Source organism: Mesoplodon densirostris, chromosome 15, assembly GCF_025265405.1.
Source record: "Mesoplodon densirostris isolate mMesDen1 chromosome 15, mMesDen1 primary haplotype, whole genome shotgun sequence".
Taxonomy (NCBI): domain Eukaryota; kingdom Metazoa; phylum Chordata; class Mammalia; order Artiodactyla; family Ziphiidae; genus Mesoplodon; species Mesoplodon densirostris.
The window spans coordinates 69,812,888-69,837,377 of record NC_082675.1 but is presented as its reverse complement, the minus strand read 5'-3'; the positions used below and the strand labels follow the sequence as shown (position 1 = coordinate 69,837,377).

General features: G+C 36.0%; 1 protein-coding gene across 1 annotated transcript in view; it reads right to left on the bottom strand.

The window, feature by feature from the left end:
- The window catches only part of DCC (DCC netrin 1 receptor), an 808,121-nt gene that overhangs the window by 224,015 nt on the left and 559,616 nt on the right, over positions 1–24,490 (bottom strand). Inside the window, exon 13 of the mRNA XM_060118369.1 lies at positions 10,513–10,654. Within this exon, the coding sequence (XP_059974352.1) occupies positions 10,513–10,654 (142 nt within the window). The remainder of the gene's footprint in view (positions 1–10,512; positions 10,655–24,490) is intronic.

Here is a 24,490-nt window from a genome sequence, read left to right as displayed (position 1 = left end):
GACCTTAGAGCTGATTTTCCAGTACACAGAGAGTATAGGTAGACAAGAGAGGCCCTGTGTATCATGAGTGTGATACGTGTAAATTTTTAATGTAAACAATTTTCCTTTTAACTGAATCTCAATGTTGCTCATTAACATGAAAAATTATTGTAAAACACATGATGCTTGTCAAAAGACCATATGACTTTTTTGAGACACTGAGGACTCAGTTTAAACTGACAAGTTCTTAAACCTCAATGAGTTGAACAACACTGATAAAAAATAAAATAACACTTCTCTGTTTTTCCATTAATTTGAAATGCCATGAACATTTGGAGCCAAGGAAAAGTCATAAATAAAGCTATTAGAGAAATGATGCTTCTATCAAGTACAAACTTATGCACTTGTATATTTTTGCATAGGAAGATGAGTAAATCTTGGTACTGAGAAGAATTCTAACTTACTATTAATAGGAGATGGTGTTTTACATGATGGTTAGAATGGACTTGTTAATGTCGAAGGGCAGTTGTCTTCAATAACTAGTTGTTGGGGAAGCTGGTAAAATAGTCTTGTGCAGGTTTCAGAGACAGAAGTTGGCCTCTGACCAACCTGTGACCCGACCTGGACTGCGCGCCTGCTTACTTACCTAACAATTGCTGCTAGCAAATCAAACGGCATTTACGATAAGAGAGGGAGTGGGCCTTGGAATTTCTTGAGCCCTGGGGACCTGGCCAGTCCCCTGGGGTCTGAAAAATCCTGTGACCACCCCCATGGTGAAAACAACATCATTGTTAAAGTGAATCCAGAGCTGCATTTTTGCATGCAAACTGATGATATGAGTTTGCGGCCTGGGATTATAAGCGGGAACCCCCAGAACTGCAACTTGAAGTCTCACCCATGGGGTGGCCGCACTGCCTGGGACCCTTCCCCAATTGGGGCTCCAGATTGCTGATACTCAGGACTTTCCAGCTGCTGCTGCTTGCATCTGGAAGTAGGTGTCGGCCCAATTCGGTGATGTATGTTTTATTATATACTTTGTTAATATTCTTACTCCTTTCCTTCCAATAATTGTATATTGAAATTGATATAATTCCTTCTAATGATTGTATATTGAAATTAAATTAAATCACCTTCTATTAAAGATTTGATTGAAGCTGTTTATTTGTGTGAGACGAGTGGTTATTTTGCCAGGGAATCCAACGAAACTTAAAACCGAAAGTAGGCTTTTGGCGAAACACTAGTACTGTTAGAGACAGTTTGATAAACTCACCCACACAAAATGCTGTCCTCTTAAGAGGCTTCTAATTTTATAAAATAGACCGGAAGGCATGGACTGAGAATAGTTTTGCTGCTGTTGTCTTGTTATCATCAGTGTTTTAATTGTATATCCACAGAGCCACTACAGTGCCTGACACTGGGAAGGCACAAACATAAAACAACTGTTGAAAGATCCACTAAAGCAAGTCTTAGCACAAAGGAAATATCAGACTACAATACAATATCCAACACCATCAGCAAGGTGGTGAACGGATGCTTTTGAACATAAAGCCTTTGTGGTGCCTTAAGTAGGCTTGTGCTCACTTTGACTTGTCCCTTAGTTAACATGGCATTGATCTGATACTTGTTAATATTTTTCACCCTTCATAGGTGCTGTTGTTGATTCCTGAGGCAGAGGGATTACAGAGGCTCTTCCGGGAAATTAAAAACTCACAGGGAGGGACTTCCCTGGTGGCGCAGTGGTTAAGAATCCGCCTGCCAATACACCGGACACAGGTTTGAGCCCTGGTCCGGGAAGATCCCACATGCCACGAAGCAGCTAAGCCTGTGCGCCACAACTACTGAGCCTGCGCTCTAGAGCCCATGAGAGACAACTACTGGGCCCATCTGCCACAACTACTGAAGCCTGTGCACCTAGAGCCCATGCTCTGCAACAAGAGAAGCCACCTCAAGAAGAAGCCTGCACAACGCAACGAAGAGCAGTCCCCGCTCGCCACAGCTAGAGAAAGGCTGCGTGCAGCAATGAAGACCCAACACAGCCAAAAATAAATAGAATTAAATCTTTAAAAAAACCCAAAAAACAAAATCTCACAGGGAGAGAACTCTAGGAAGAAATGTTTACCAAATTATTGCAATCATTACAGCTCATGACTTTCATAGTGGTCTCACCTCAAATAGTTTAAGTCCATCAAAAATATACTCTTTTATAGTAAGGGGAAATTTAACTTCATTTTTCTTTGAAATGGATGGACAATTATGTCAGTACCACCTCCAGTGACTGATTTGAAATACTTTCTGTGATGGTCAGTTTTATGTGTCAACTTAGCTAAGGTAAAGTACCCAGTTATTCAATCAAACACTCAGTGTTGCTGGGAAGGTATTTTGTAGATACGACTAAAGTCCATATTCAGTTGCTTTTACATAAGGGATATTATCCTAGATAATCTGGGTGGGCCGGATTCAGTCAGGTGAAGGAACTGAAGAGCAGACTGAGGTTTCCCTGAAGAAGAAATTTCACCTGCAGACAGCAGCCTCACCTCGGGAGTTCCAGCTATCTTTCCTGATGGCCTGCCCTGTGGATTTTGGAATTGCCCAGCCAGCCATCATAGTCAATTAAGTCAACTGCTTGCAATAAATCTCTTAGTATATATCTCCACTGATTCTGTTTCTCTGGTCAAACCTTGACTGACATACCATTCTCTTACATGCAATATTTTGACTATAAATGGAAATTTTTCTGAATGCCCTATATTCTGTTCCATTCATTTGACTTTAAATCGAGTGGTGTTTCTCATGCAGAATCTATCAATTTTTAACATAAGTTAATTAAAATATCTCACTATAAAGTAGATATGCAAATTTCTTCTTATAATTTTGCCAAATTTCAGTTTACATATTTTGAGTTTAGACTCTGTCAGTATCACTAATTCAGTTTTGAGTAAAACAAAAGCCTACTAATAGCTTGAATAATAACTTGAAGTAACAATTAGAAGGCAGTTAAAAGACCAACCATTACGTGTTTCCCCTATGAGGCCTCACCTGGCACCCCCCAAGCTACTTATCAGAATATCCCTTCTAACCATATACAGTAGGGTAGTTTTTCATATCTTTCTCTCTATGATATCAGTAGTGAAGCTTTAATACTCTATATAGAGTAGTACCTAGGTCAACCTGAAAATCCTGTTAACTTTTGAAATATTATATTTTAGCTTAAATTTTAAAACTTTTGGAATTTATTCTAGAATGTTGCTGTGGAATCTCACTAATAACACCCAGAAATTCTAGATTAAGTATAAGAAAATATTTAAAGATATATATAACATCCCAATATTAAAAGAGATCATAATGTCTAGTCAAACGGTCCATCTAACGCTGTATATCCAACTAAGTGGTCCTGTAAATAAAGCAGGGATACTTTTGGAATAAGAAATTCACCAAGGAATGGAATCCACTCCAACAGTTTTGCTTGTTAATAAAAGTTCTTCTTTAGATTGCATTGAATCTGTCTTACTATAGTATTACCTACAGGTAAATCTGAGTTTTACACAGTGGGATTAAAAAAAAATTAAATTCCACTTTCAAGATATCTTTACCCAAGCCTTCTGATTCTAAATTCAGTGCCTTCTGTACCAGACCTTTAGCAACAGAATTAAACCCGTGACCCTCTTCTAGTCTAGGTAAGTGGAGGATGCAGTGATAAGCAAAACCAGAAATTTTGGCTTTTCAGAGTCAGTCAGTACATTACCCTGAATTCTAGGTTTCAAATGTTCCTGCTTTTTTGCTGTGAGGCCAGACAAGTTTTAAATGTTCTGAGAGCTCTTTTAATCTCACTTTCTCATATACAGTTATTAGGTAATAATACCTACATTTCTACCTTAGAGTATTCTTTTGAGAATCAAATGACAAACTGATTTCAAAAATAATTTATAAAATTAGGCATTTAATAGACATAAAGATAACTAACAGTTGCAGATTATTTTCTCACTTGAAACACTCCATTGATGGATGGATGGATGGATGCATGCATGCATTCATTCATTGGAGATGGGATAGAAGGAAACCAGCATGTAATCAAAAGCTGTTTTGTGTATGTATTTCTCAAAGCTGTTATCTGAGATGTGTTTCCTGAGTTGGGCTAATGGAAATATTAAACAGTATTTCAAAAATAAATTGGTAGGGAAGTTTTGACTTAATCTCTTCTAAAGTTACTCAGTTCCTCTAGTTGCAAAGTTAATCCTCAATTTTTATTATTCAATAGATATCTCTTTCCATCCCTGCATTATTTTACTATCCCTTTACATACTCACACAACCACATAGTCATTGTTTATGGTCAACATCATATTGCCTATAGTTTAAGAGTTAAGAGTATAGGTTTTCAATTCAGGCAGAATTAGACTTAAGTTTTTGCTGCACCACTTATTAGCTGAATGACCTTGAAAAACTTACTAGCCCTCTTTCTTTGCCTAAGATTTCTCAACAATAAAATGTGTATATGAATAAAAAATTATTATAAAGATTAAATTTTAAAATAGATAAAGTTTTATTTTCTTATCATGGATATTTTTTCAGCAATATCAAGGTATACTTAATATGCCAAAAATTGCACATATTTAATGTATATATTTTAATGAGTTTGGACATATGTATACATTATGATACCATCACCACAATAAAGGTAATAAACCTATCTATCACCTTCAAAAGACTCTCTTGTCCTCTTGCTTTTATTATTATTTTTTAATGGTAAGAATTCTTAGCATGAGATGACTTCTAAACACGATTTAGGTGCACGATACAGTACTGTTAATTATAGGTACTTGTTGTACAGCAGACCTCTAGAACTTATTCATCTTGTATAACTGTCATTTTATGCCCGTTGAACAACTCGCCATTTCCCCCTCCCCCTCTCCCCTGGGAACCACCATTCTATTCTCAGTTTCCAAAAGCTTGACTATTTTAGATACCTCATATATGCAGAATCATGTATCTGCCCTTCTGGGACTGACATTTCACTTAGCATAATTTCTCCCAGTCCACCCATGTTGCTGCAAATGGCAGGATTTTGTTTTCTATTTTAAAGCTGAATAATATTCATTTTTAATTTGATGTATGTATATACCACAGTTTCTTCATCCATTTGTCTGTTGATGGAAATTTGGGTTGTTTTCTACCTTGGCTATTGTGAATAATGTTGCAATGAATGTGGGAATGCAGCTATCTCTTTGAAATCTTGATTTCAATTCTTCTGGATATGTACCCAGAAGTGGGATTGGTGGTTCACTGTCAGTTCTATTTTTAACTTTTTGAGGAACTTCCATACTGTTTCCAGCATAGAGCTGTTGTCAAAGTTGCTATTGCTGTTATTATTGTTATAAATGTTAAAATTGTTTATATCGATGCTCTTTTACAGATTGATACAATGGCCAGAGTCACTCACAATAAAGTGAGCTAAAGATGACAACACTGTATAGTACAAGGAGCACGTAACTAGGAATCAGAACGTCTGTGATCTAGTTGGAATCCATACCATTAACTAGTGGTGCATCTTAGAAATGTCATTCTTCTGGCTTCAGTTGCCTCTTCTATAAAAAAAGGGCTTTGGATGAGATGAATTGTGTGTTTCCTGTTCTGTTTGTCAGGGACGTATAGTTCAATCTCAATGTGTGCATGTGTGTGTGTGCCTAGCTGCTTCTAAGTACAACTTTATTCTAAAAGAAGTATGGTATAGGTAGCAATGCTTAGCTGTAAAAAAGTTCTATTGTTAAAAGCAGATTGTCTTCTGCCTGTTTCTATCCCCAATAATAAGTGCCTTCAAACTCTGTAATTCTTCAGTTCTTTTCTAGTTTCTTAAAACTTATGGTCAACAGACGATGTATTATTCAAACAATATAATTTCCCTTTATTCCCCTAACGCTAACCTTGTTATAAAATTGCTGTGCCATTATTTCAATTTGTCAGTCCATAAAACACCAATGCATGTTTACCACTATATTTATTTTTATATTGGTCATGAAGCATGAGAAAACTCTTAAATTCAGTTCCAAACAACCTTCTCTGAAGAGCACTCAAAAATTAAAAACAGCACTTTAAAATTCAGTTGACTTGGGTTCCCACAATAAGATTGATAGCAGTGATTTAAAATCCTTGTTGTAACTCTGAATTACTTTGTTATTGCAGATGTCTCATTATCCTAGTAAAAAAAACACACACAACAAAAAACAACTGCCTAACAAATAGAAGACTGTAAAAAACAATATTTGAGTCTCTACATCTGAATATTTATACCATCCAAAGGAAGCATTCTGGCATTTTCAATTTTCTAACAGCCAAATCAACATATCCATGTACTTTACAGATATTGAAAACATGGGAGCAAATCCTGTACATTTTAAAGTGCTGAAGATTCATATAGAAAATCAATTACTTCCACTTACTACAAAGTGGGTAAGTTACTACATATATCCTGGGGACAAGTCAAAACCACAGCCAATCAACCAGTGTGTAGTACTTCCTGATTCCTCGATGCTTTGTAGCATGAAAGACATTCCCACTACATCTAGGAATTACTAAAGCCAGGACACAGAACTGGGGAGAGGAAGGCAGAGGCTTTGCAAAACTTGTTTTTAATGTTTTAAGAGTATGAGGCTATACTCTGGGTTTTTGTAATTCTCTATTTCAAATTAAAAATGAAGGCTGTGTGACTTTTTTGCAATACATATCAAGTACAGTTACAAATATAACTGCTCAGATTATGTTTGCATTCTCAAATTCATTTTATAACAAATGAAATGAAGAAGGAATATTCTTAATAAAGGTTTCAAGTTTGGAGTCCAGATTCCTACAAATCTATAAAGATGGGAAGGGGCATTTGTGCATCATTTCAATAACAAGCTAATTAATTCATCCTATTTCTTTGCTTTTGACTGGAATGATATTAAACCAGAGTGAAGACAGGTTATCCTATGCTGACTAGAAGTGTTAATTGCCACATGTATTTTAGAGGAATAAAGATATAGGGCTGAATTGTTTATTTTTGGATAACTAAAGTTTCATTAGAGGGTATAATTCAAAATGATTGTCCTTGAGAGGAAAAGTCATGAAAGGTGTCTAGTGAGTAGAATACTGTATACTTGGAACATCCAAATATAGCCTTTCCTGGAAATATGGTCTTAACAGATATAATTACTTTAGGACCTTGAGATGGAATCATCCTGGATTACTATAGAGTCTATACCCAACGAATGGCGTCTTTATAAGAAGAGAGATGTAGAGACACACAGAGGAAGTGATGCAGAGATGGAGGCAGAGATCTGAGAGATGCATCTATAAGCTGAGTTATGTCAAGGACTGCCAGCAACCATCAGAGGTTAGACGACAAACATGGGACATTTTCTCTCAGAGTCTCCAGAATAAACCAATCCTGCAGACACCTTAATTTCAGATTTCTGGTTTCTCCTGAACTGAAAAAAAAAAAATCTGTTCTTTTAAGCCACCACATTTGTGGTAATTTGTTATGACCCCCCTACGACTAATATAGCATCTTTGATAGTAAAAAGGCTAACACTTGCTGCTCTATATAGTTATCTTTTTAAACAATTTTGCTTTTCGTCGAAAGAAAATCCTAAACTTTGTATATTTAGAGAGTCAAAGTTTTGGTTTGATTACGTTACGCTGAATGTGTTAAATTCCATTTGGCAAAAAATCCATAAATACTAAGCAATTCATATCAGTAAGGTCATTCTTCATTTATTTTCTTGACCAGTCCCTTCTTAGTTGTTCAATGGGCATACAGTTAAAGTCAGTGGTAGGAAATCTTCAGTTTTGGTAATCAAAAATTATAATATAACATCAGAGTCTTGACATTTCATTTGTTTTTCACTGTACATATGCAGGTAAAATGCATATTTTATTGTTACAAAAGTAAGCAATAATCACTTAATATTTTGATATTTAGAACATATTATTCTAAATATTTTCTTATGAATTTTTTGCTTTATAAATATGGACTCATGCTTAATACTGATTTAAAACTGAGTTATTCACTTAACATGCTTTAAATATTTAACATGTAATTTAATATGTTTACATTACAGTATTCTCAATAGATATACAGTATTCCTTGATATGATTGTGTCTGAATTTTCTAGTTAACTGCGTATAGTTAGATACTTAGGGTCTTTTTTTTTCTTGTTATTTGCTATTAAAGTAACGGTGCAATGAACATGTTTTTAGTTCAAAACTTTGCAAAAAAATATGTCTGCCGAATTAGAACAAACTCCTAGAAGTTGGAAACTTGAATCATACATTTATGAATACACACACATACACACACATACATCTGTATGTAACAGAAATCTCCACATTGCTTTCCAGAAAGATTCTAGAAACTTTCTGTCCCACAAGTAGTATATGAGAGTTCATGTTTCTTTGTACGCTTTCCAAAACAGTGTATCATCATTCATTTTTATCTTTATTACTTTAATCAAAGGAAAATGTTAACTTATTTTTGTTTTAATTTGCATTTCTCTGCCAATGAGATTGAACATTTTATTACGCTTGTTGGCTATGTATAGTTCTGTAAATTGAATATCCAGTCCTTAGTTTTTCTACTGGAATGCTCATACTTTAATTAATTATTTTATAAAAAAGAAGTTTATTTTATATTTTTAATATTTTTCATTTGAGAAGGAAAAGCAATGATTAAAAAAGTTTCAGGGCTTCAAATGCTAATATCTGTTAAAATACAAGGTTTGGATTAAATTATTCTTAGAGCCTCTTCTTCTATTCAAATATTAACTCTTAGGAATTATACTAAAATTTTTAAAGCAAGATTTTTCAATTTTGGTGATTTATTTTAAAGTAAACTATGTACATGTTGTACCAAATATTCCAGTAAGCGAACATGCCTCACTTCAATTATTTTTACCTTCTTCCCATCATTTTATCCAGGAAAAAGACAGGATCTTGGCTTTCCTTAGGCTTTTTTAAATGGAATGGTATAGTGCCATAACTTCCACTTAGATTTAATAATACCTTCCTAGGAGATTTTGTCCAGACATAAAACAAATAATGTGATTTTTGGTAATCTATTTTGGAAGCACTCTCACAATCACATTAACATTTTATAGGCATAAGAGGCAAACCCTAAAGGGAAAAACCAGGTTTCTATCAAGTCTCATATTGTAGGCTGAGTAAGTAGCTTAAATTGTGTGTGTTTTATGATTTCAGATGGAAATTTACTGAGTACCTCATACAGAGAAAGGAATAAATAAGGAGTTACTTTCCTTTAGTCTCATCTGCGATGATAGTTTCCTTATCTATTTTCTGTAAATTATGATTTTTAACTTGCATGTTGTCATGCAGCCAGTTTATGTGCCATAACACATATGCTCAACTTGACCCACCAGTTTTTACCATGAGCCACTGCTATATGATTTGCTTTCGAAACCCTTAGTTCATGCTCTCTTTGGTACTATACAGCCCCAAGTGCTGCTGCTACCCTAGACCAAGCCATCACCACACAAAGTGCTGAGGACAAGGAGAGAATTCCATGTTTGTGAATTTACCAGAAGTGCTGACTTCCCAGGGGGCTGGCAGGAGGTACAAAATAGTTAATAACCTGTTGGTGGGCTTACTTTGACCAATGATAGACAAGAGAGAAACTGCTCATGCTTCCTATCCAGCCATCCTCTGTGGGCCAGAGCAGTTCAATTAGCTTCTCTAGTGATACCCTACCAAGGCCAAGCAAGCTCTGGCTTTGTTCTAAACTTGGGGCCAGTTCAATAATATGTCATCATTATTTGATTTATTTTCCTCCCTGGCTCATTTTCCTTGTTCCCTCACTCTTGCTTTCCTGGGCTTGCACCCCAAATGCATTAACTTGAAAGCCTGACTCAGTCTCTGTTTTCCAGGAACTGGACTGACATGTATTAATGGTTCCAGTAGTTATAGGAAATATATGATTATAAATCTTATAAAATAAAAAAAAAATTATCTAAGTACTACATGGAAACTGGGTCCAGTTTTCAGAGAGAATTTTGACCCACTATGAGTTCCACCAACATTGCTACATAAGTGAATTTACTTTTTCATTTATGGAAAGTAGAATAATTGTTCTCTTTATTCCCCAAACTACCCCTCTCTCCATTTTCCAACTTCATTCTCACTCCTGGAGTTTGAGGGAACGGGGCTCAAAATGACTTAAACTTGGAACCATTTGATTACATGACTTTAAAAAGTTATTAAACAGTTAAAAATTATTTGACAACAGAAGTTGTTGAACCAGTAATACTAAGAAACTAATATGGGTAAAAATTCAATGATATGTTTATTAAGATGATGATCTAGAAGCAAAATATGTAGTGAAAGCATTACAGGGAATATCAAGTTAAAAATATAAAGGTTATTCTCGTTCAGACCAGTACATCCCATTTACCAGGCAAAAAACGGTAAGTTGTTTACCAGCAAAAAGTATTTTGTTGCTGAGGCATTAATTCATCAAAACCTTTCAAGACCACACCATGTGAACACTGACCTGTGAACAGGTACCAGAGGTTGTTTGGCTCCAGTGTTTCCACCTCACCCCTGCGGGTCGTCTTTCTGTGTCGAATTTTATAGCCGGTAATAAATCCATTTTGTGTTCCTGGTGGAGGAGGCAGCCAGCTTACTTTGATACTCTGTAAAATAACAGATGTAAATTAAAAGATTGGAGAAAGGAAGGGCAACAGGATAGGGTCAAAGAATTGACACAAACATAAGTGCAAATAAGGCAGAGATGCAAGAAGTGTTAGGGATTACCCCTTAGAACCAAATTAAATCCATTCTTACAACTATATGTCTGATTTTGACAAATTTACACAATTCATTTGGTTGATTACATGCATTATCATCTCTCCTTCGTAAATGCCACTAAAATGACAGTAAAATTTTCTAAATGGTATAAACCCATAAGGAATAGATAATAGGACTCTAGTGGATGAGAGAGGTTAACAAATTTTTTGAAGGTGCAAAAGAGGAAAAGTATGATTGAGCCAAAGGAGAGAGATGAAACCTAAATACCTCCTTAAGAGATATTAATGAAAACAACGTGATTGGCATGACCAAATTCAGGGAAGACTAGAAATTGTTACTTCCTAAATACCTTACAAAGCAGGACAGTTATGTTTCTGAGACAGAAGATGGATTGAAAGTCCTACCACATTCTGCAAAACTAGTCTGCTAACACTCCCTGATCTTGGAGTAGCTGGAAGCTTCATTCTCTAGGGATATTGAAACAGAAGCCACAGATTCAGGGACACCAGGCACAGGAGAGAATAGAGATGAGGGCAAGAGTTGTTAAGTCAATGACATAAGATACTCAAGTCTTCTTCCTTCATCTGATACCCAGAGCAATGGCAACCAGGTGTACACTTCCCAGCCAGAATATCAGATAATTGTTCTCTAGACAAAATTTAAAAGAATAAGAGAAAAGAACAGATAGGCTCCTGATCAATCCCCCAACAGTGAGGAGACCACTTTATAACCTCCACTCATGCACTACAGTTTGCACTTCATAATCACCTTTTTAGTACTGCATTTTTATGTAAACTGGTAATTTAAGACTATCAGACATTGAAAACAAAGCCTTTGGCATAACATACAGAGAGAAAAACACATAAGAGCATAATGGCACTTGAAGGAAACAGCATTAGTGTAAGGAAAAAGGATCCAAAGAACTGTCATTAATACCCTAATAATCAAAGAGAAGATACTGCATCCATAAATAGGATAAAATACAAGAAAAATAAAAGATTTTTAAAAAGCTTACGACATTTATAATTTGGTTGCACAAATTAAATATTCAATAGATAGATTAGAAGATAAATTAATAGATATCTTTCAAAATTCATTGGGGAAAAATGATAATCAAAGGAAATTGGAGAGAAAAGATAAGAAATCAGAGGTTTAATCCATAATTTCTGACACCCAAATAGTAAGATGAGAGAATGAAGGAACAGGAAAAATAAAAGGCAGTAAATTAGAAAAAACAAAGCAAACCAAAACAATAAACAAAAAAAGTCCTCCTCCCCAATAAAAACTTTGCAGAACTGGAAGACTTGAGAGCCCATTCTGAAAGGGATTATGGAATATCTAAAACACTAGAGCCTCACGAGGGAGGGAAGATCCAAAAGCTTCCAGAATGAAGAAAAAAAAAAAAAAGAAGAAGAAAAGGGGTACATAAAACATAATCAGGAATAAGAATAGCATCAGATTTCTCAAAAACATTTAATGTTTGAAAACATTTAAACCTAGAATTCCATGTCAAGCCAAATAAATTATGATGTATGAGGAAACTATAACACAAGCATAAGGACATACACTTGCATAAGTAAAAGTATAGGGATATTTCAGATATGAGTGGCCTCAAATATATCCATCTGTGTACCCTTTATCAGGAGGTTAATGATGGTATGCTCAAGGAAAATGAGAGTGCAAACTAAGGAAGAAAGAGATGTGAAATCCAACAGAGATCCAAATCAGAAAGAGAAATACGGAATTCTCAGAAGATAGTGAAGAAAATAGCAATATGATATAAGATTGGATTTGATAAGACACCAGACTCAAAAAAGTACATACTGCATAATTCCATTGATATGAGAAATTCAAGAATAGATAAAACTAATCTACAGTAATACAAATCAGAAAAGTAGTTGCCTATGCAACTTCACTGGAGGATTGATTGGATATGGGTACAAAGAGACTTTTTGGGGTAATAAAACTGCATCTTAGTTCATGTCTGTTACATGGGTGGATACAATTGTCAAAACACATTGCTATGGGCTGAATTTTGCCCCCTGCCCTCCAAAACCCCAAATTCATATATTGATATCCTAATCCCCAGTACTTCAGAATGTGATTGAGGGCTTTAAAATAGGCAATGAAGGTTAGATGAGGTCATTAGTGTGGGCGCTACGCCAATATGACTGGTATCATTGTAAGAAAAGGAGATTAGAACAGACACATACTGAGGAAGACCATGTGAAGACACTGGAGGAAGACAGCCATCTATAAGTCAAGGAGAGAGAACTCAGAAGAAACAACTCTGCCAACACCTTGATTTTGGACTTATAGCCTTCAGAACTGTGAGAGAATAAATACCTGTGATTTAAGCCACCCAGTCTGTGGAATGTGTTATGACAGCCCTAACAAGCTGATACACTCATGGAACTGAACACTTGAGATTTCTACATTTCACTTCAAGTACTGGATTGGCCAAATTTTAAGTAATAATTTTTTCATTTTCACCAAAAACTTTATTGAACAACATATTCACTAACTGAATGAACTTTTGGACCAACCCAATAATTACACCTTGACCAAAGAAAAAGAATGAATAGAAGGAAAGTGAGGAAGAGGAGAAGGAAGGGAAAAGGAAGAAGATTGGGGGAGGGAAATCGGATGGATGTGTGCCAGAGTGCTGCATCCTGGCATAACAATAGTTCAGTAAATGATTTGTAAAACTGGTGAATTAGAGTTAGGGAATTAAGGGACATTGAAAGCACATTACTGAGAAACATAAAGGTACATTCCAGAAAAGAAATAACAACTAAAAGTGATGGATATGGGAGTCCAAAGGGAATGAGAACAGGTTTAGAGAGGGACAGGTTTTTGTTATAAGCCTAACTGGTACTATTTAACTTAAAAAATATATACATGTATGATAATACTATATACATGAATGGTAATACTTTGATGAAATTTTACATTCATTTTTAAAAAATAAACACACAGAGTTGTTGTTTTGAGAACAATTGAGAAATAAATGACTGTCAGAAAGAGGCTGAACACAATGTCAAGGAATGGACTTCTTCTGAACTCTTAGCCCACAACCCAAGGCCACTGTGACACTGTTTCAATTCAATTATGTGGGGGTAGCAGAGGCAGGGCAGTGTTCTCCAGGGAGATGGGGTTTTGAGACCCTTCTTCCAGATCTGCTACAAATTAGCTAGCTCTCTACAAATGATTAAATTTCTGTAAAAGGATTTAAGAAATCATCTAAAGGCACAGTTGTTTGCTCAGCATTTTAAAAAAAATTTCAAAGAACATGCCAACTCTAGTCAATTCTCATCATTTGCAGTAGTTATTTTCTGTAAAGGCACTGTAAACACTGAATTTGGGAATATTGTAATATTGTTCCTAGGGAAAATACAGGTTTAGGTTCTTGTGAGACTTTGGTCACAACATTTTTGTCAATTCATCAATACATCACCTTGTTTTATACATGTTCCTGTTTAAAGGCACCTTACTTAATATCATCGTTGATTCATTAACATTGAACTCATGGCCAACCGTACTATAATGCATGTCTGAATGGACTTTATTTAATATATGTATTTCTCCTTAAGGTACATCACAGTTTTTTTGCACTTAGGAGGAACATGAGACAACACTTGAGCTCTACACTTGGGGACCATTTTAAACAGCAAAATCGCCAACAGAAAGCAAAAAAAAAAGGGGGGGGCAAAAAATGTGGTATTTTATTTGGGCATTTATTTGACCACAAAAGGGACACTTGGTTACAATATGAGAACTGAAACAAGAAAACAGAGCATCTCCTTGTTCAGCCTCAGCTGCGAACATGTGCTGCTGCAGACTCAAAGTTTTCACTGTTCCACACGTGCACAAGTCTGCAAATGACTGTAAAGATACTGTGGGTATTGAATTTGGGACACAAATAAATTTTAGCAGGTAGGTGAATTTGCACGTATAGACTCTACAAATAATAAGGCTCAAATATAATTATATAATAAACATAGTTTAATAATTTTAGAGGAACTTAGCTAAATAAAATTAATCTGATGATTTAAGTTGTTAGAATATACTTGAAAGAGTATGGCACTACTGGGATCATTTGCTTCACCCCCATTGCCCTTTAAATGTGAGGAGCTAAGTACCACTGCATTAATACTTGTTAATGCTTTTTTTTTGCATTTACTCTAGACCTGGAAATGGTCTAGGCACCTCACATATCTATGTGAGCTATGATTTTACCCTCACAGTGACCCAGTGAGTTAAGTCTGTCTTTATGCCCTTTGTACAATCATGTCAATGGGGACATAGAATGGTAAAGTAACTTGAAACCATGTGGCAGTAAGTGATAGAGGCAGGACATGAACTGAGATAATTCCAGTTTGAAGCTGGCATTCTTTCCTATTTAATGTTGCCTCTCATGGGAGCTCCAAAGGCTGAGAGTCTAATTCATTCAGTTATTATTCATTCAAAATATATTAACTATATCTCTGCTGTGTTGCAAGCACTGTCTTTGGGACTATGGAAACACTCAAATGAATCATGATAGTACATTCATTCTGGCTGAGGAAACAGAGACATAAACTCATAATGAAAACAAACTGCTAAATGCTAGAATAGATAATCCCAGAAGATACAGTGGAAATATAATAGAGGGAGAGATTAATTCTGTGTCATGTGGTCAAAAAAGATTTGACAAGGAGCCCATCCTTCAAGTGTGAATAGGACTTCAAGGAGGGGATAAATAAGATATTTAAGACAGAGTAAATATCAAGAGCAAGTTCAAGGTGTCATGACAGTGTAGAGCCTCTTTAAGTAAAGGTCAAGTAATTGCGCAGTGGCTACAGTAAATGGGACACGTAGGAAAACGTAATGCGAAGCCAGATGGAAAAAAAAATCAGTATTTTTAGGCCATGCTAAGGAAACATATGGTTAGCTCAATGTGCTCATTTAAGAGAGACAAACTAATGAATAAAATAACAATACACTGTACTCGGCACCCAAAGAATGCACAGCCTTAAATATGCATGCACTCACATGCACACACACATACATACACCTCATCTCCCCCCTCCACACATGCACATACATGCACATGCTTGGATGTGTTCTTTGCTCTTAAGTGTTTAGACATTAGTAAAGAAAACCAGATTGAATGACTACCTTATATTTATACTCCACTATACATCTTATTTTTAGTTTTCAATGCTTCAAGATGGTCATGGTCGATATTTTCACCATTTTACAATTTTATAAAGGAGGTAACTGAGGCACAGAGTTAAATGAATTTGCAGAAGTCACCTTGTATCATCACAGGGCGATTATCAGACTACTGAGTCTAATGTCCTTTTTATTATTTCATACTAAAATAAATAATCATAGAGCAACTACTTGGAAATTCTGTTCACCTAAATTCTCCTATCAAAATATTCTTAAAACTGAATTTAAGTAATTAGTTTTTAATACATCCAATAGGCCTTCCCATTAGTAGCCCTTGGCAAATCAAAAAGGGTCATTTTCTAAGGACTACAAGCTTGTTTTTTCAAAGACAATTTTAAATTTAAACAGAAAATTTAAAGAAAAATGAAGGTCTTAGACCAAGAGGCAAAACCTTATGAATTAATGCTTTGCTATAACTTTGCTGAGTGACCTCTCATGTCTTATAAATGACCTCAATCTCAATGCACATATTGAAAATGGGAGAATAATTGTGCTTAGTATGTCTACCAAATGATTGTAAATCACTTGATAAGCCTGGAGATTTTAATTGTATTAATGATTATATGAACAAATACTTAGTTTTTGACAGATAATAATTTTTCTTTATCATATTTGAGGACTTCCAGTGATTGCATAAATTATTCCCACATGACCAATACCTTAATATCAATGCCTGGCAGCAATTAATGAATAGAATCAGGTACATGCTCTGCATGCCTGGAGGTAAACCCCTCAATGGTTATTATTCATCTTTGGAAGTAATTTCATCATTTTTATTCATCTTCATATGTGGGTAGCAGCTAAATTTATTAGCATCTTTTATGCTTTCTCATTGATTTCAAGCAGTCAGAAGCAGATTGCAAAGATCAAATAGATTCTGTGCAGGTTCTTCTGCAGATGATATGGCAGGATGTCCCAAATGATATTGTACTTTGAAATTAAATGAAAGTGTTCAATAACTTTTTCTTATTCAGTGGTATAACGTATCTTATTTTCTCTATGAGACTTACACTGTCAGTGCTCAGTGGCTCCAATTCTATTGCCCATCCCCTCACCAAGCCACCTAAAGCTGTCACAACCCAGTTTTCATGGGCAAGCCTGGTAATGATTTTTATTAAAAGTACTTAACACATGTCCTTGACGTTTGAAAAATCAATTCTAGTAGCTGTGACTTGACTGTTGGCCCTTTCATTACTTGAGAGCGAGAAAGTAATCCTTTTCCAGTGTTGGAGTGTTTTATCTTGAATCAAGGATTAATTTCATTTTTTTTTTCAGATTTGGCAAAAAAGAAGAACTGCAAAACCTTAACTTCTCCAAATCCCTCCATCCCCTCTTTGGTTACCACAAAAATGAATTGGTTTAAAAATAAGCATGGTGGAGAGCAGTTAGGTTTATTGAGAAAGGATCTCGTTGGCCATTATTCCCTAACTGTCTGAGATAACCCTATCAAATTTGGTGATGTGGTATTATCCTTCTCATGGGCTACATTAATCCACTCCTTAATTCTTCCTTCACTCTAGATGTGCATAAATAGTAACTAAGAAAACAGAAGAAAAACATTAATAAGCTCACTACCCCACCCTCATTTTTTTTTTCACAAGCCATGTTTCATAAACTTCTGTTTTCAGTTCCACATATCACATTGCACCCTTACATCTTGCCTTATGCTCTCTAGGGTGAGTTGCAGGGGAAGACCAGCCCCTCTTAAAACATTCAGTTACCATAGTAGAGAGTCTTTTTTTAATTTTTTCCCCCAATTGAGTAATTATTTATTGAGGATCTGCTTAGTGGGTCAACAACAAAAAGACACATTGTAAACCAAAGTTAATATAAGATTTCAGTCATCAAATGCCTATTTCATGAAGGACACTGTACAAAGGTGGGTATACAATGATGGATAAGACAAATTGACAGTTCTTAAGGATCCCAGTCTGATAAAGATTGGACAAGGAGTCTGGCCTCAAGGTGGGCATGGCTAAGAGCACAGATGGATCAAGAGCTCTATTTCTTGGAAATGCGTGTGATACACCAAGGATGATAAAAAGGCTACAAAGCAAGAATTTCTGCTGAGACTTTGAAAGGTCTAAGTGACAAGTTTGGAATAAGGCCTTAATCACCAGGATATAGTCTAGATTTGAGCTGATAATGAATATCTTTTAGAGTTTTGAGGAGTCATATTGATTGAGGACATATGTTTTGACACCAGACAATCACTAAGCAGCTGATAATGCATTATAATTTTTGAGAGTAAAGTACCATTACTCTTGTTTTACATAAGAGATTAAGAAGCCTGCCTAAGGACTTATAACTAAAGTGTGACAAAGCCAAGATTTGAACTCCGTTCTATATTAAATCCAAACCCAGAGTTTTCGAGCATTTATATTGGAGTGCTTTCAGCAAAGCTGTGGTCTCAGAATCTCCTGGCAGTCTACCATCTACCTTTTCAATAGGTTTAATGCCCTGGGAGAGCCTTTTTTTCCCCCCAGCGATTTTATCTAGATAGCATTCCCAAAGAAGGGAATTGGAGGGCACCATTTGAAAGAAGATCCTTGCAGCAAATAAGAACACCTTGGTTGAAATACAGCAGAAATCAAAGGATCTTGACACTTAACTGAAAGTCAGTTTTAGACTCTACCCCTTATTTCTCTTCTGTATTTATGGGAACTTGTTGAATCTCACGCAAACTTCCTTGAAGAATGAAATATGCTTTCAGTACCCATGAGGCTCTACAGATTTTATTAAAAAGAGCTCATCAGCACTTCTAAAAAACCTGTTTTCATTGTGTCCCCCACACATTCCCTTATTTACATTCCCTCTGCCACTGCCCTAATTCAGAACGTAATTTACCATCACCCAGAATACAGCCATAGCTAAGTAATTGATCCTCATGCCTCCAGTGTCACACTGCTCACACCCATGTCAGTCATCTTCCTTATCCGTGAATGAGTCACTAAAGCTCTCTGAGCCCAAGTTTTCTCATATGCATTATGAACTAATAACAGGGCCAACCTCAAAGGCTCATGGTACAGATTATGAAAGTCAGTGTGAACACGCTTAGAAGTCCCATCAGAGTGCTGGTGCACAATAATCATGCAGTAAATTGTAAATATCAATACTTTAAGGGAGGAAAGAAGAAAAGAAAAAGAAAGGGCAAGAGAGCAAGAGATTAAGAGATAAAGAAGCAGAGAATAAAGAAAGGCAAAAGGACACAAGGGTAGGAAGGAGAATCAAGAAATACCATGTACAGTAACAATGCTTAGAATGTGGACTACTTATTTGTGTGCTGACTCAACAATTTTTCTTCTGGAAATCAAAAGGGGCACTGAGAGGGATACATTACTTAGCAACAGTTTTTAAACTCCTTTTCTTCCATGAATATTTATTGAGAAATGTACTCTGTAAAATATTAGTCAAATTTCTTGTTGTAGCCAATAGAACCTTTAGGTGTGGGTGGTAGAGACCTTGGAAAAGGGTGGAGACTAAAGGAAGGCAGAAAAGTGAAGAGAAGCAATATCTATTTTTGGAGGTAGACTTGACAGCACTTGGTGATTTATTGACTGTCAGGTGTAAAGGAGGAAAAGTCATCAAGAATGACTCCTAGGTTTCTGGCATAAGCAACTTGGTAGATGATAATGCATTTACTGTGATAGGTTGTCTGAAAAACAACCTACTTTCAAAAAGAGTTCACTGGACCTGCTGGTAGCATCAATAATGACAATTCACAGAGGATGTAGAAACAAAGGCTATCCATATTGATAATATTCTAGATAATATTGCGAAAGGCATTTTTCTAATTTTATCATTTAGAGTAAATCATATCTTAATAATATCAAAATTATATAATAACATTTAATATTTAACCTTCGATATGTATCCAAGTACTTGGTGAATATTTCAATCGATGCTGAAAATGTCTAATTGAGTTTCAAACTGGAATAGAAATTAATTAATAAAACAGTATTTTAAGCTGTATTATGTACATAATTGTGTGAACAATTTCTACAAAAAGTTTTGCTTTTTTTTTGTAAACCTATATACTTGATGGCTCTAACCAAGTATGGATTTGATAAAACGTCAATAAGGTATTATAAAGGTGTATAAATTTTTTTTTCCTGCAGTTATATACTATTCTTGCAGATCTGACATATTTTTACTTTACTATCATAAAAACTCCATCTCTTGTGACAAGCAAAGTTAGAAATTTGGGTAGCATACTATAATTGACATTCTTTAGTTCATGTAGGCAACTGTTATCCAAAATGACCTAAAGCCATGTAAGAAAATATTTTGTGTGATACATTTCCAGAGTGAAGTCTGCCAGTACACATAAAGTTTAAGTTTAATATCTGTGCAATAATAAAAGTATGGTTATATACAAATTGAGTACTACTTGATTTTAAATAAAATTTTATGAACACGTCTTAAATTCAGGCAAGAACATTTCTTTGTTTTATTGAAAAAGGAAAGCTAACCTGTTGTGATCTTATATAATGATGCTGAAATAATACAAACATTTTTTCATCAATAGGTTTATTTAGTTGTAAAATAGTCTACCCTTATCTCTGCCCTGGTGGCTTCTACTCCTCACAGCTAGTGCCAGTGGGACTGCTATCTTGAAACTAAGCTCTACTTGAACTACTTTGGAAAATTCCTGTCCCTGATTATGTAATATGCTAAGCCACACTGGGACAAATTTCTCAGGTTGCTCAACTTCAAATAAAATACTGCAAATTCACTTTGATTTGGGTCCCAGGTTTCTCTGGTGGGGATGTTGCCATGCTTTTTTGTGAATGTTCCTTTGCCTTGTTAATCTGCTTGGTTCATCCAAGACCTCCAAGGCATCCTAGACTGAGTCCTCCAGCGGATAGTGTCTCCTTTGTGAATTTGTCAGAGGTTGGCAGACTTTCCTGACAATACTTACTTGCCTCTCTGAATCTAGGCATGTTATCTGCTTTCATACTCTCAACTGCCCAAACCCACTGGCCTTGTGATTCACCACCTGAAGTGTGTCATCAGCCCTTTCTGACACCACCCATCAGGGACAACTGTCATCTACCTTTCTGTTTCTCTGGATACTGTGACCAGTCTTCCTGAAAGAACATCCCTAATCACCTTACTTACTCCTGTTTAGGGACACAACCCTCCTGACACTGGCCCTTAATGCCATACCCATTCATCCCACAGATCTGTCTTCTTCAAGGGTATATAATGGGCACATTCACAAACTAAGAGAAAGGTCATCTGGAAAATGCTCCATTTCGTATAAGTTCCATTTTTATATTTCTTAGCTAAGGTAAACTGGGCTATATTTAAATTGACACTGGGAAACTGACATGCCACCACTTTACTCCTTTCATCAAATTCTGAGAGCTCAACTTTCACAAGCCCAAGGAAAAAAGGGGAAGCTTATGACTTACCTAACCTACTTCATTTTAGAAGCACAGGGGCCTTGAACCAGTAAATTAAGGTCAAATATGTTTCCAAATCTTCACTGTGAGATCCCCAATCCATCACTGTCTAAGAAGACAAAGGGTAGCCCAATGTATACTGACAATGTAGCAGTCCGGTAGGCTAGTATTTTGCATACTTGCAAAGTAACTTTTAAAAAATATTTCTTCAGTTATTTAAATAGGAGGCTTAGAGTTCTATTAGAAGAGTGGACAATAGCTTACAGTGGCCTGGAGAGTTTTCTTGAGAGGTGTGGCTAGTTCAACACTGGTCCCAAACTTGCATGCCCATTCTGTACAATAAACACTGGTCATCTCTTTAAGACTTGACTCCAAATGTTAAATAAAGCTCAAATATGAGGCACAGGTACATGGAACTATACTGGGATCTCCTTAACTCTTATAGCTAGTGCTTAGAAAATCTTATTTGATGTTCTGTCTAGCATGCAGTTTTGAATTGCTGTTTAGAGAAAGAGAGAATAGTGTTCTGCAAATAAAAGATATTCAAGAAATATAACAAGATGGATGACAGGAAGTATCCTGTTCCACCCTCAGCTTTTCACTAATTTGCTAAGTGACAATTAGGAGTTGTTACCAATTGACATCAGAGGACCTTCCCTATCTACCACCTAGTTGTTGAGAGGTGATCAATGAGAAAGGGCTTAGAAACTTGAAAACACTGCAAAATTCAAAGTTTTACTCTTATTTAATTTTTTTTTTTTTTTTTGCGATACGCAGGCCTCTCACTGCCGTGGCCTCTTCCGTTGTGGAGCACAGGCTCCGGACGCGCAGGCTCAGCGGCCATGGCTCACGGGCCCATCTGCTCCGCGGCATGTGGGATCTTCCCGGACCGGGGCACGAACCCGTGTCCCCTGCATCGACAGGTGGACTCTCAACCACTGTGCCACCAGGGAAGCCCTATTTAAAAATTTTAAGTTTATAATTATACTTATTACTAGCAATAGTAGTGGTAGAATGTACACCTGTTTTGGATTACACAAAAGGGCATTGAAAACTGAGGAATTTTTTAAAGAATTGAGTCATCAGGTCACTTTGGACAAACATGATTAGGTATTGAAGACATAAAAACAAATAAATGGGGCCTCCCTGGTGGCGCAAGTGGTTGAGAGTCCGCCTGCCGATGCAGGGGATACGGGTTCGTGCCCCGGTCTGGGAGGATCCCATATGCCGCGGAGAGGCTGGGCCCGTGAGCCATGGCCGCTGAGCCTGCGCGTCCGGAGCCTGTGCTCCGCAACGGGGGAGGCCACAACAGTGAGAGGCCCGCATACCGCAAAAAAAAAAAAAAAAAAAAAAAACAAAAAACAAATAAATGAATGAATGGTTGTCAATGAGTCTGAGTTATCTCCAAAAGCACTTCAACTGATCACAGCAACTAGATTACATTTCCCTGGGAAACAACTTTCTTTGCCACTCAAAAACCATTCAGTGGTGAAGAGGTGATTGCTTTATGTTGATTTTACCATATTCTGATAAGTGGCCCAGAGAAACAGTGCTTTCTCCATTGATTACCAAACCCTTGTTGGAGTTGATTCTCAGGTATGTAACTATGTATGGTCTCAATTTCTGAAAGCAAAATAAAGAAAAATCAATCGTTCCTGTAGGTCAAGGCTTTCTTGGCCAACTAAATAAAATTAACCAAATACTCCTAAACCAACCAACAAATCACCCACAAATGTAAAATAGAGTCCAGCCTAAAGAAAAAAGAAGAGAAAAAAAAAAGAGGTAGAATTGCTGTGTATCTAGCATCTTCTTTTTGTGAACTCCTGAATTTAAAATAGCATTTTTTTCATGTGATAATTTGCTATGTATACCCTGGTAGCCAGGCCTGTTCTCTTTTAGGTCCTAGAAACTGGGAATGTAATTTCTAGGCAGTATTCACATTTCAACAAAATTCCATTACAAAAAAGCAATTTGATTGTTCCCTAGAGTTCATGATAAAGCGATCTTACGAGTAATACATTTCAAAATTTGTCAGTATCAATAGTCTTTATTCTCCAGTCCTAAGTCATTCCCTGGAAGTGAGCTGGATGTTTAGGGAGGCTCATTAACTCTTTCATATCACTAAATCCTTTCTCACACTATTCATGTCTACTCAATAAAGCTACTAAAAGCAATAAAATAGCCTGGATGCAGGAACTAGAGTTCTGAAAGCCAGAACACAAATACATCAGGGGAGTTATCTGTAAAATTATACCCTTGAAAGGCACAAGAAAATAGACCAATATATAACTTAAGGCAGAAAATACAGTGCTCACTTATTTCCCATTCCTTTTTTGTTTTAGAATATAGAAACCAGGATACTATTTGAGCAGTAAGTTGAATGGGGTAACTTCAGGAAAACTGATTTCACCAGATATTTAAGCACGCTGAGGCAAAGAGATAAGAGTTTAAGTACTGATTTGAGCCTTATGAAAATTCTTTCACATATGAGATAAAGTGCATTTATCAAGAATCACCAGTAGGAATTCAGGGTATTGCAATAATGCACTCATGCTAAAACGATCATGATATACTAACTTGGTCTGGAAATAATGAAACTTAGTTTAAATGTTGTACATTGCTCAATAAAAGAATAAAAACCATAATTTTTACAACACCATGATTTTTAGAGTAATAAAACCAGAACCTTTAAAATTATTGTCGCAAAAACAATTTCCTTCTAATGTATAATGGAAGAAATATGATTGCAAATCAGTCTCACCCTGTATAGAACAAGCCTTTTTTGCTTTTACACATATCAAAGTTTAGACATGTCCAATATTTAGGGATAAACAGCTGTGTCTGTATTAAATAAGGGAATAAAACCTTAGTATGAAACATTTTTTTAAATGCAGATGCAGCTATTTAACAGAGGCATATCTTCAAGCACACTGTCAAATTAGGCCCTAAGTAATTAATCTCTGAAACCAGCAGGCTTTCAATCTCAGAGCAGTCATCTCAAAGACATGACTTACCATGTAATTACATGGGACATTACAATGTACTTATGAGGTCATTTGTTACAATGTACAGTAATTACAGAGTACTTACATAGCT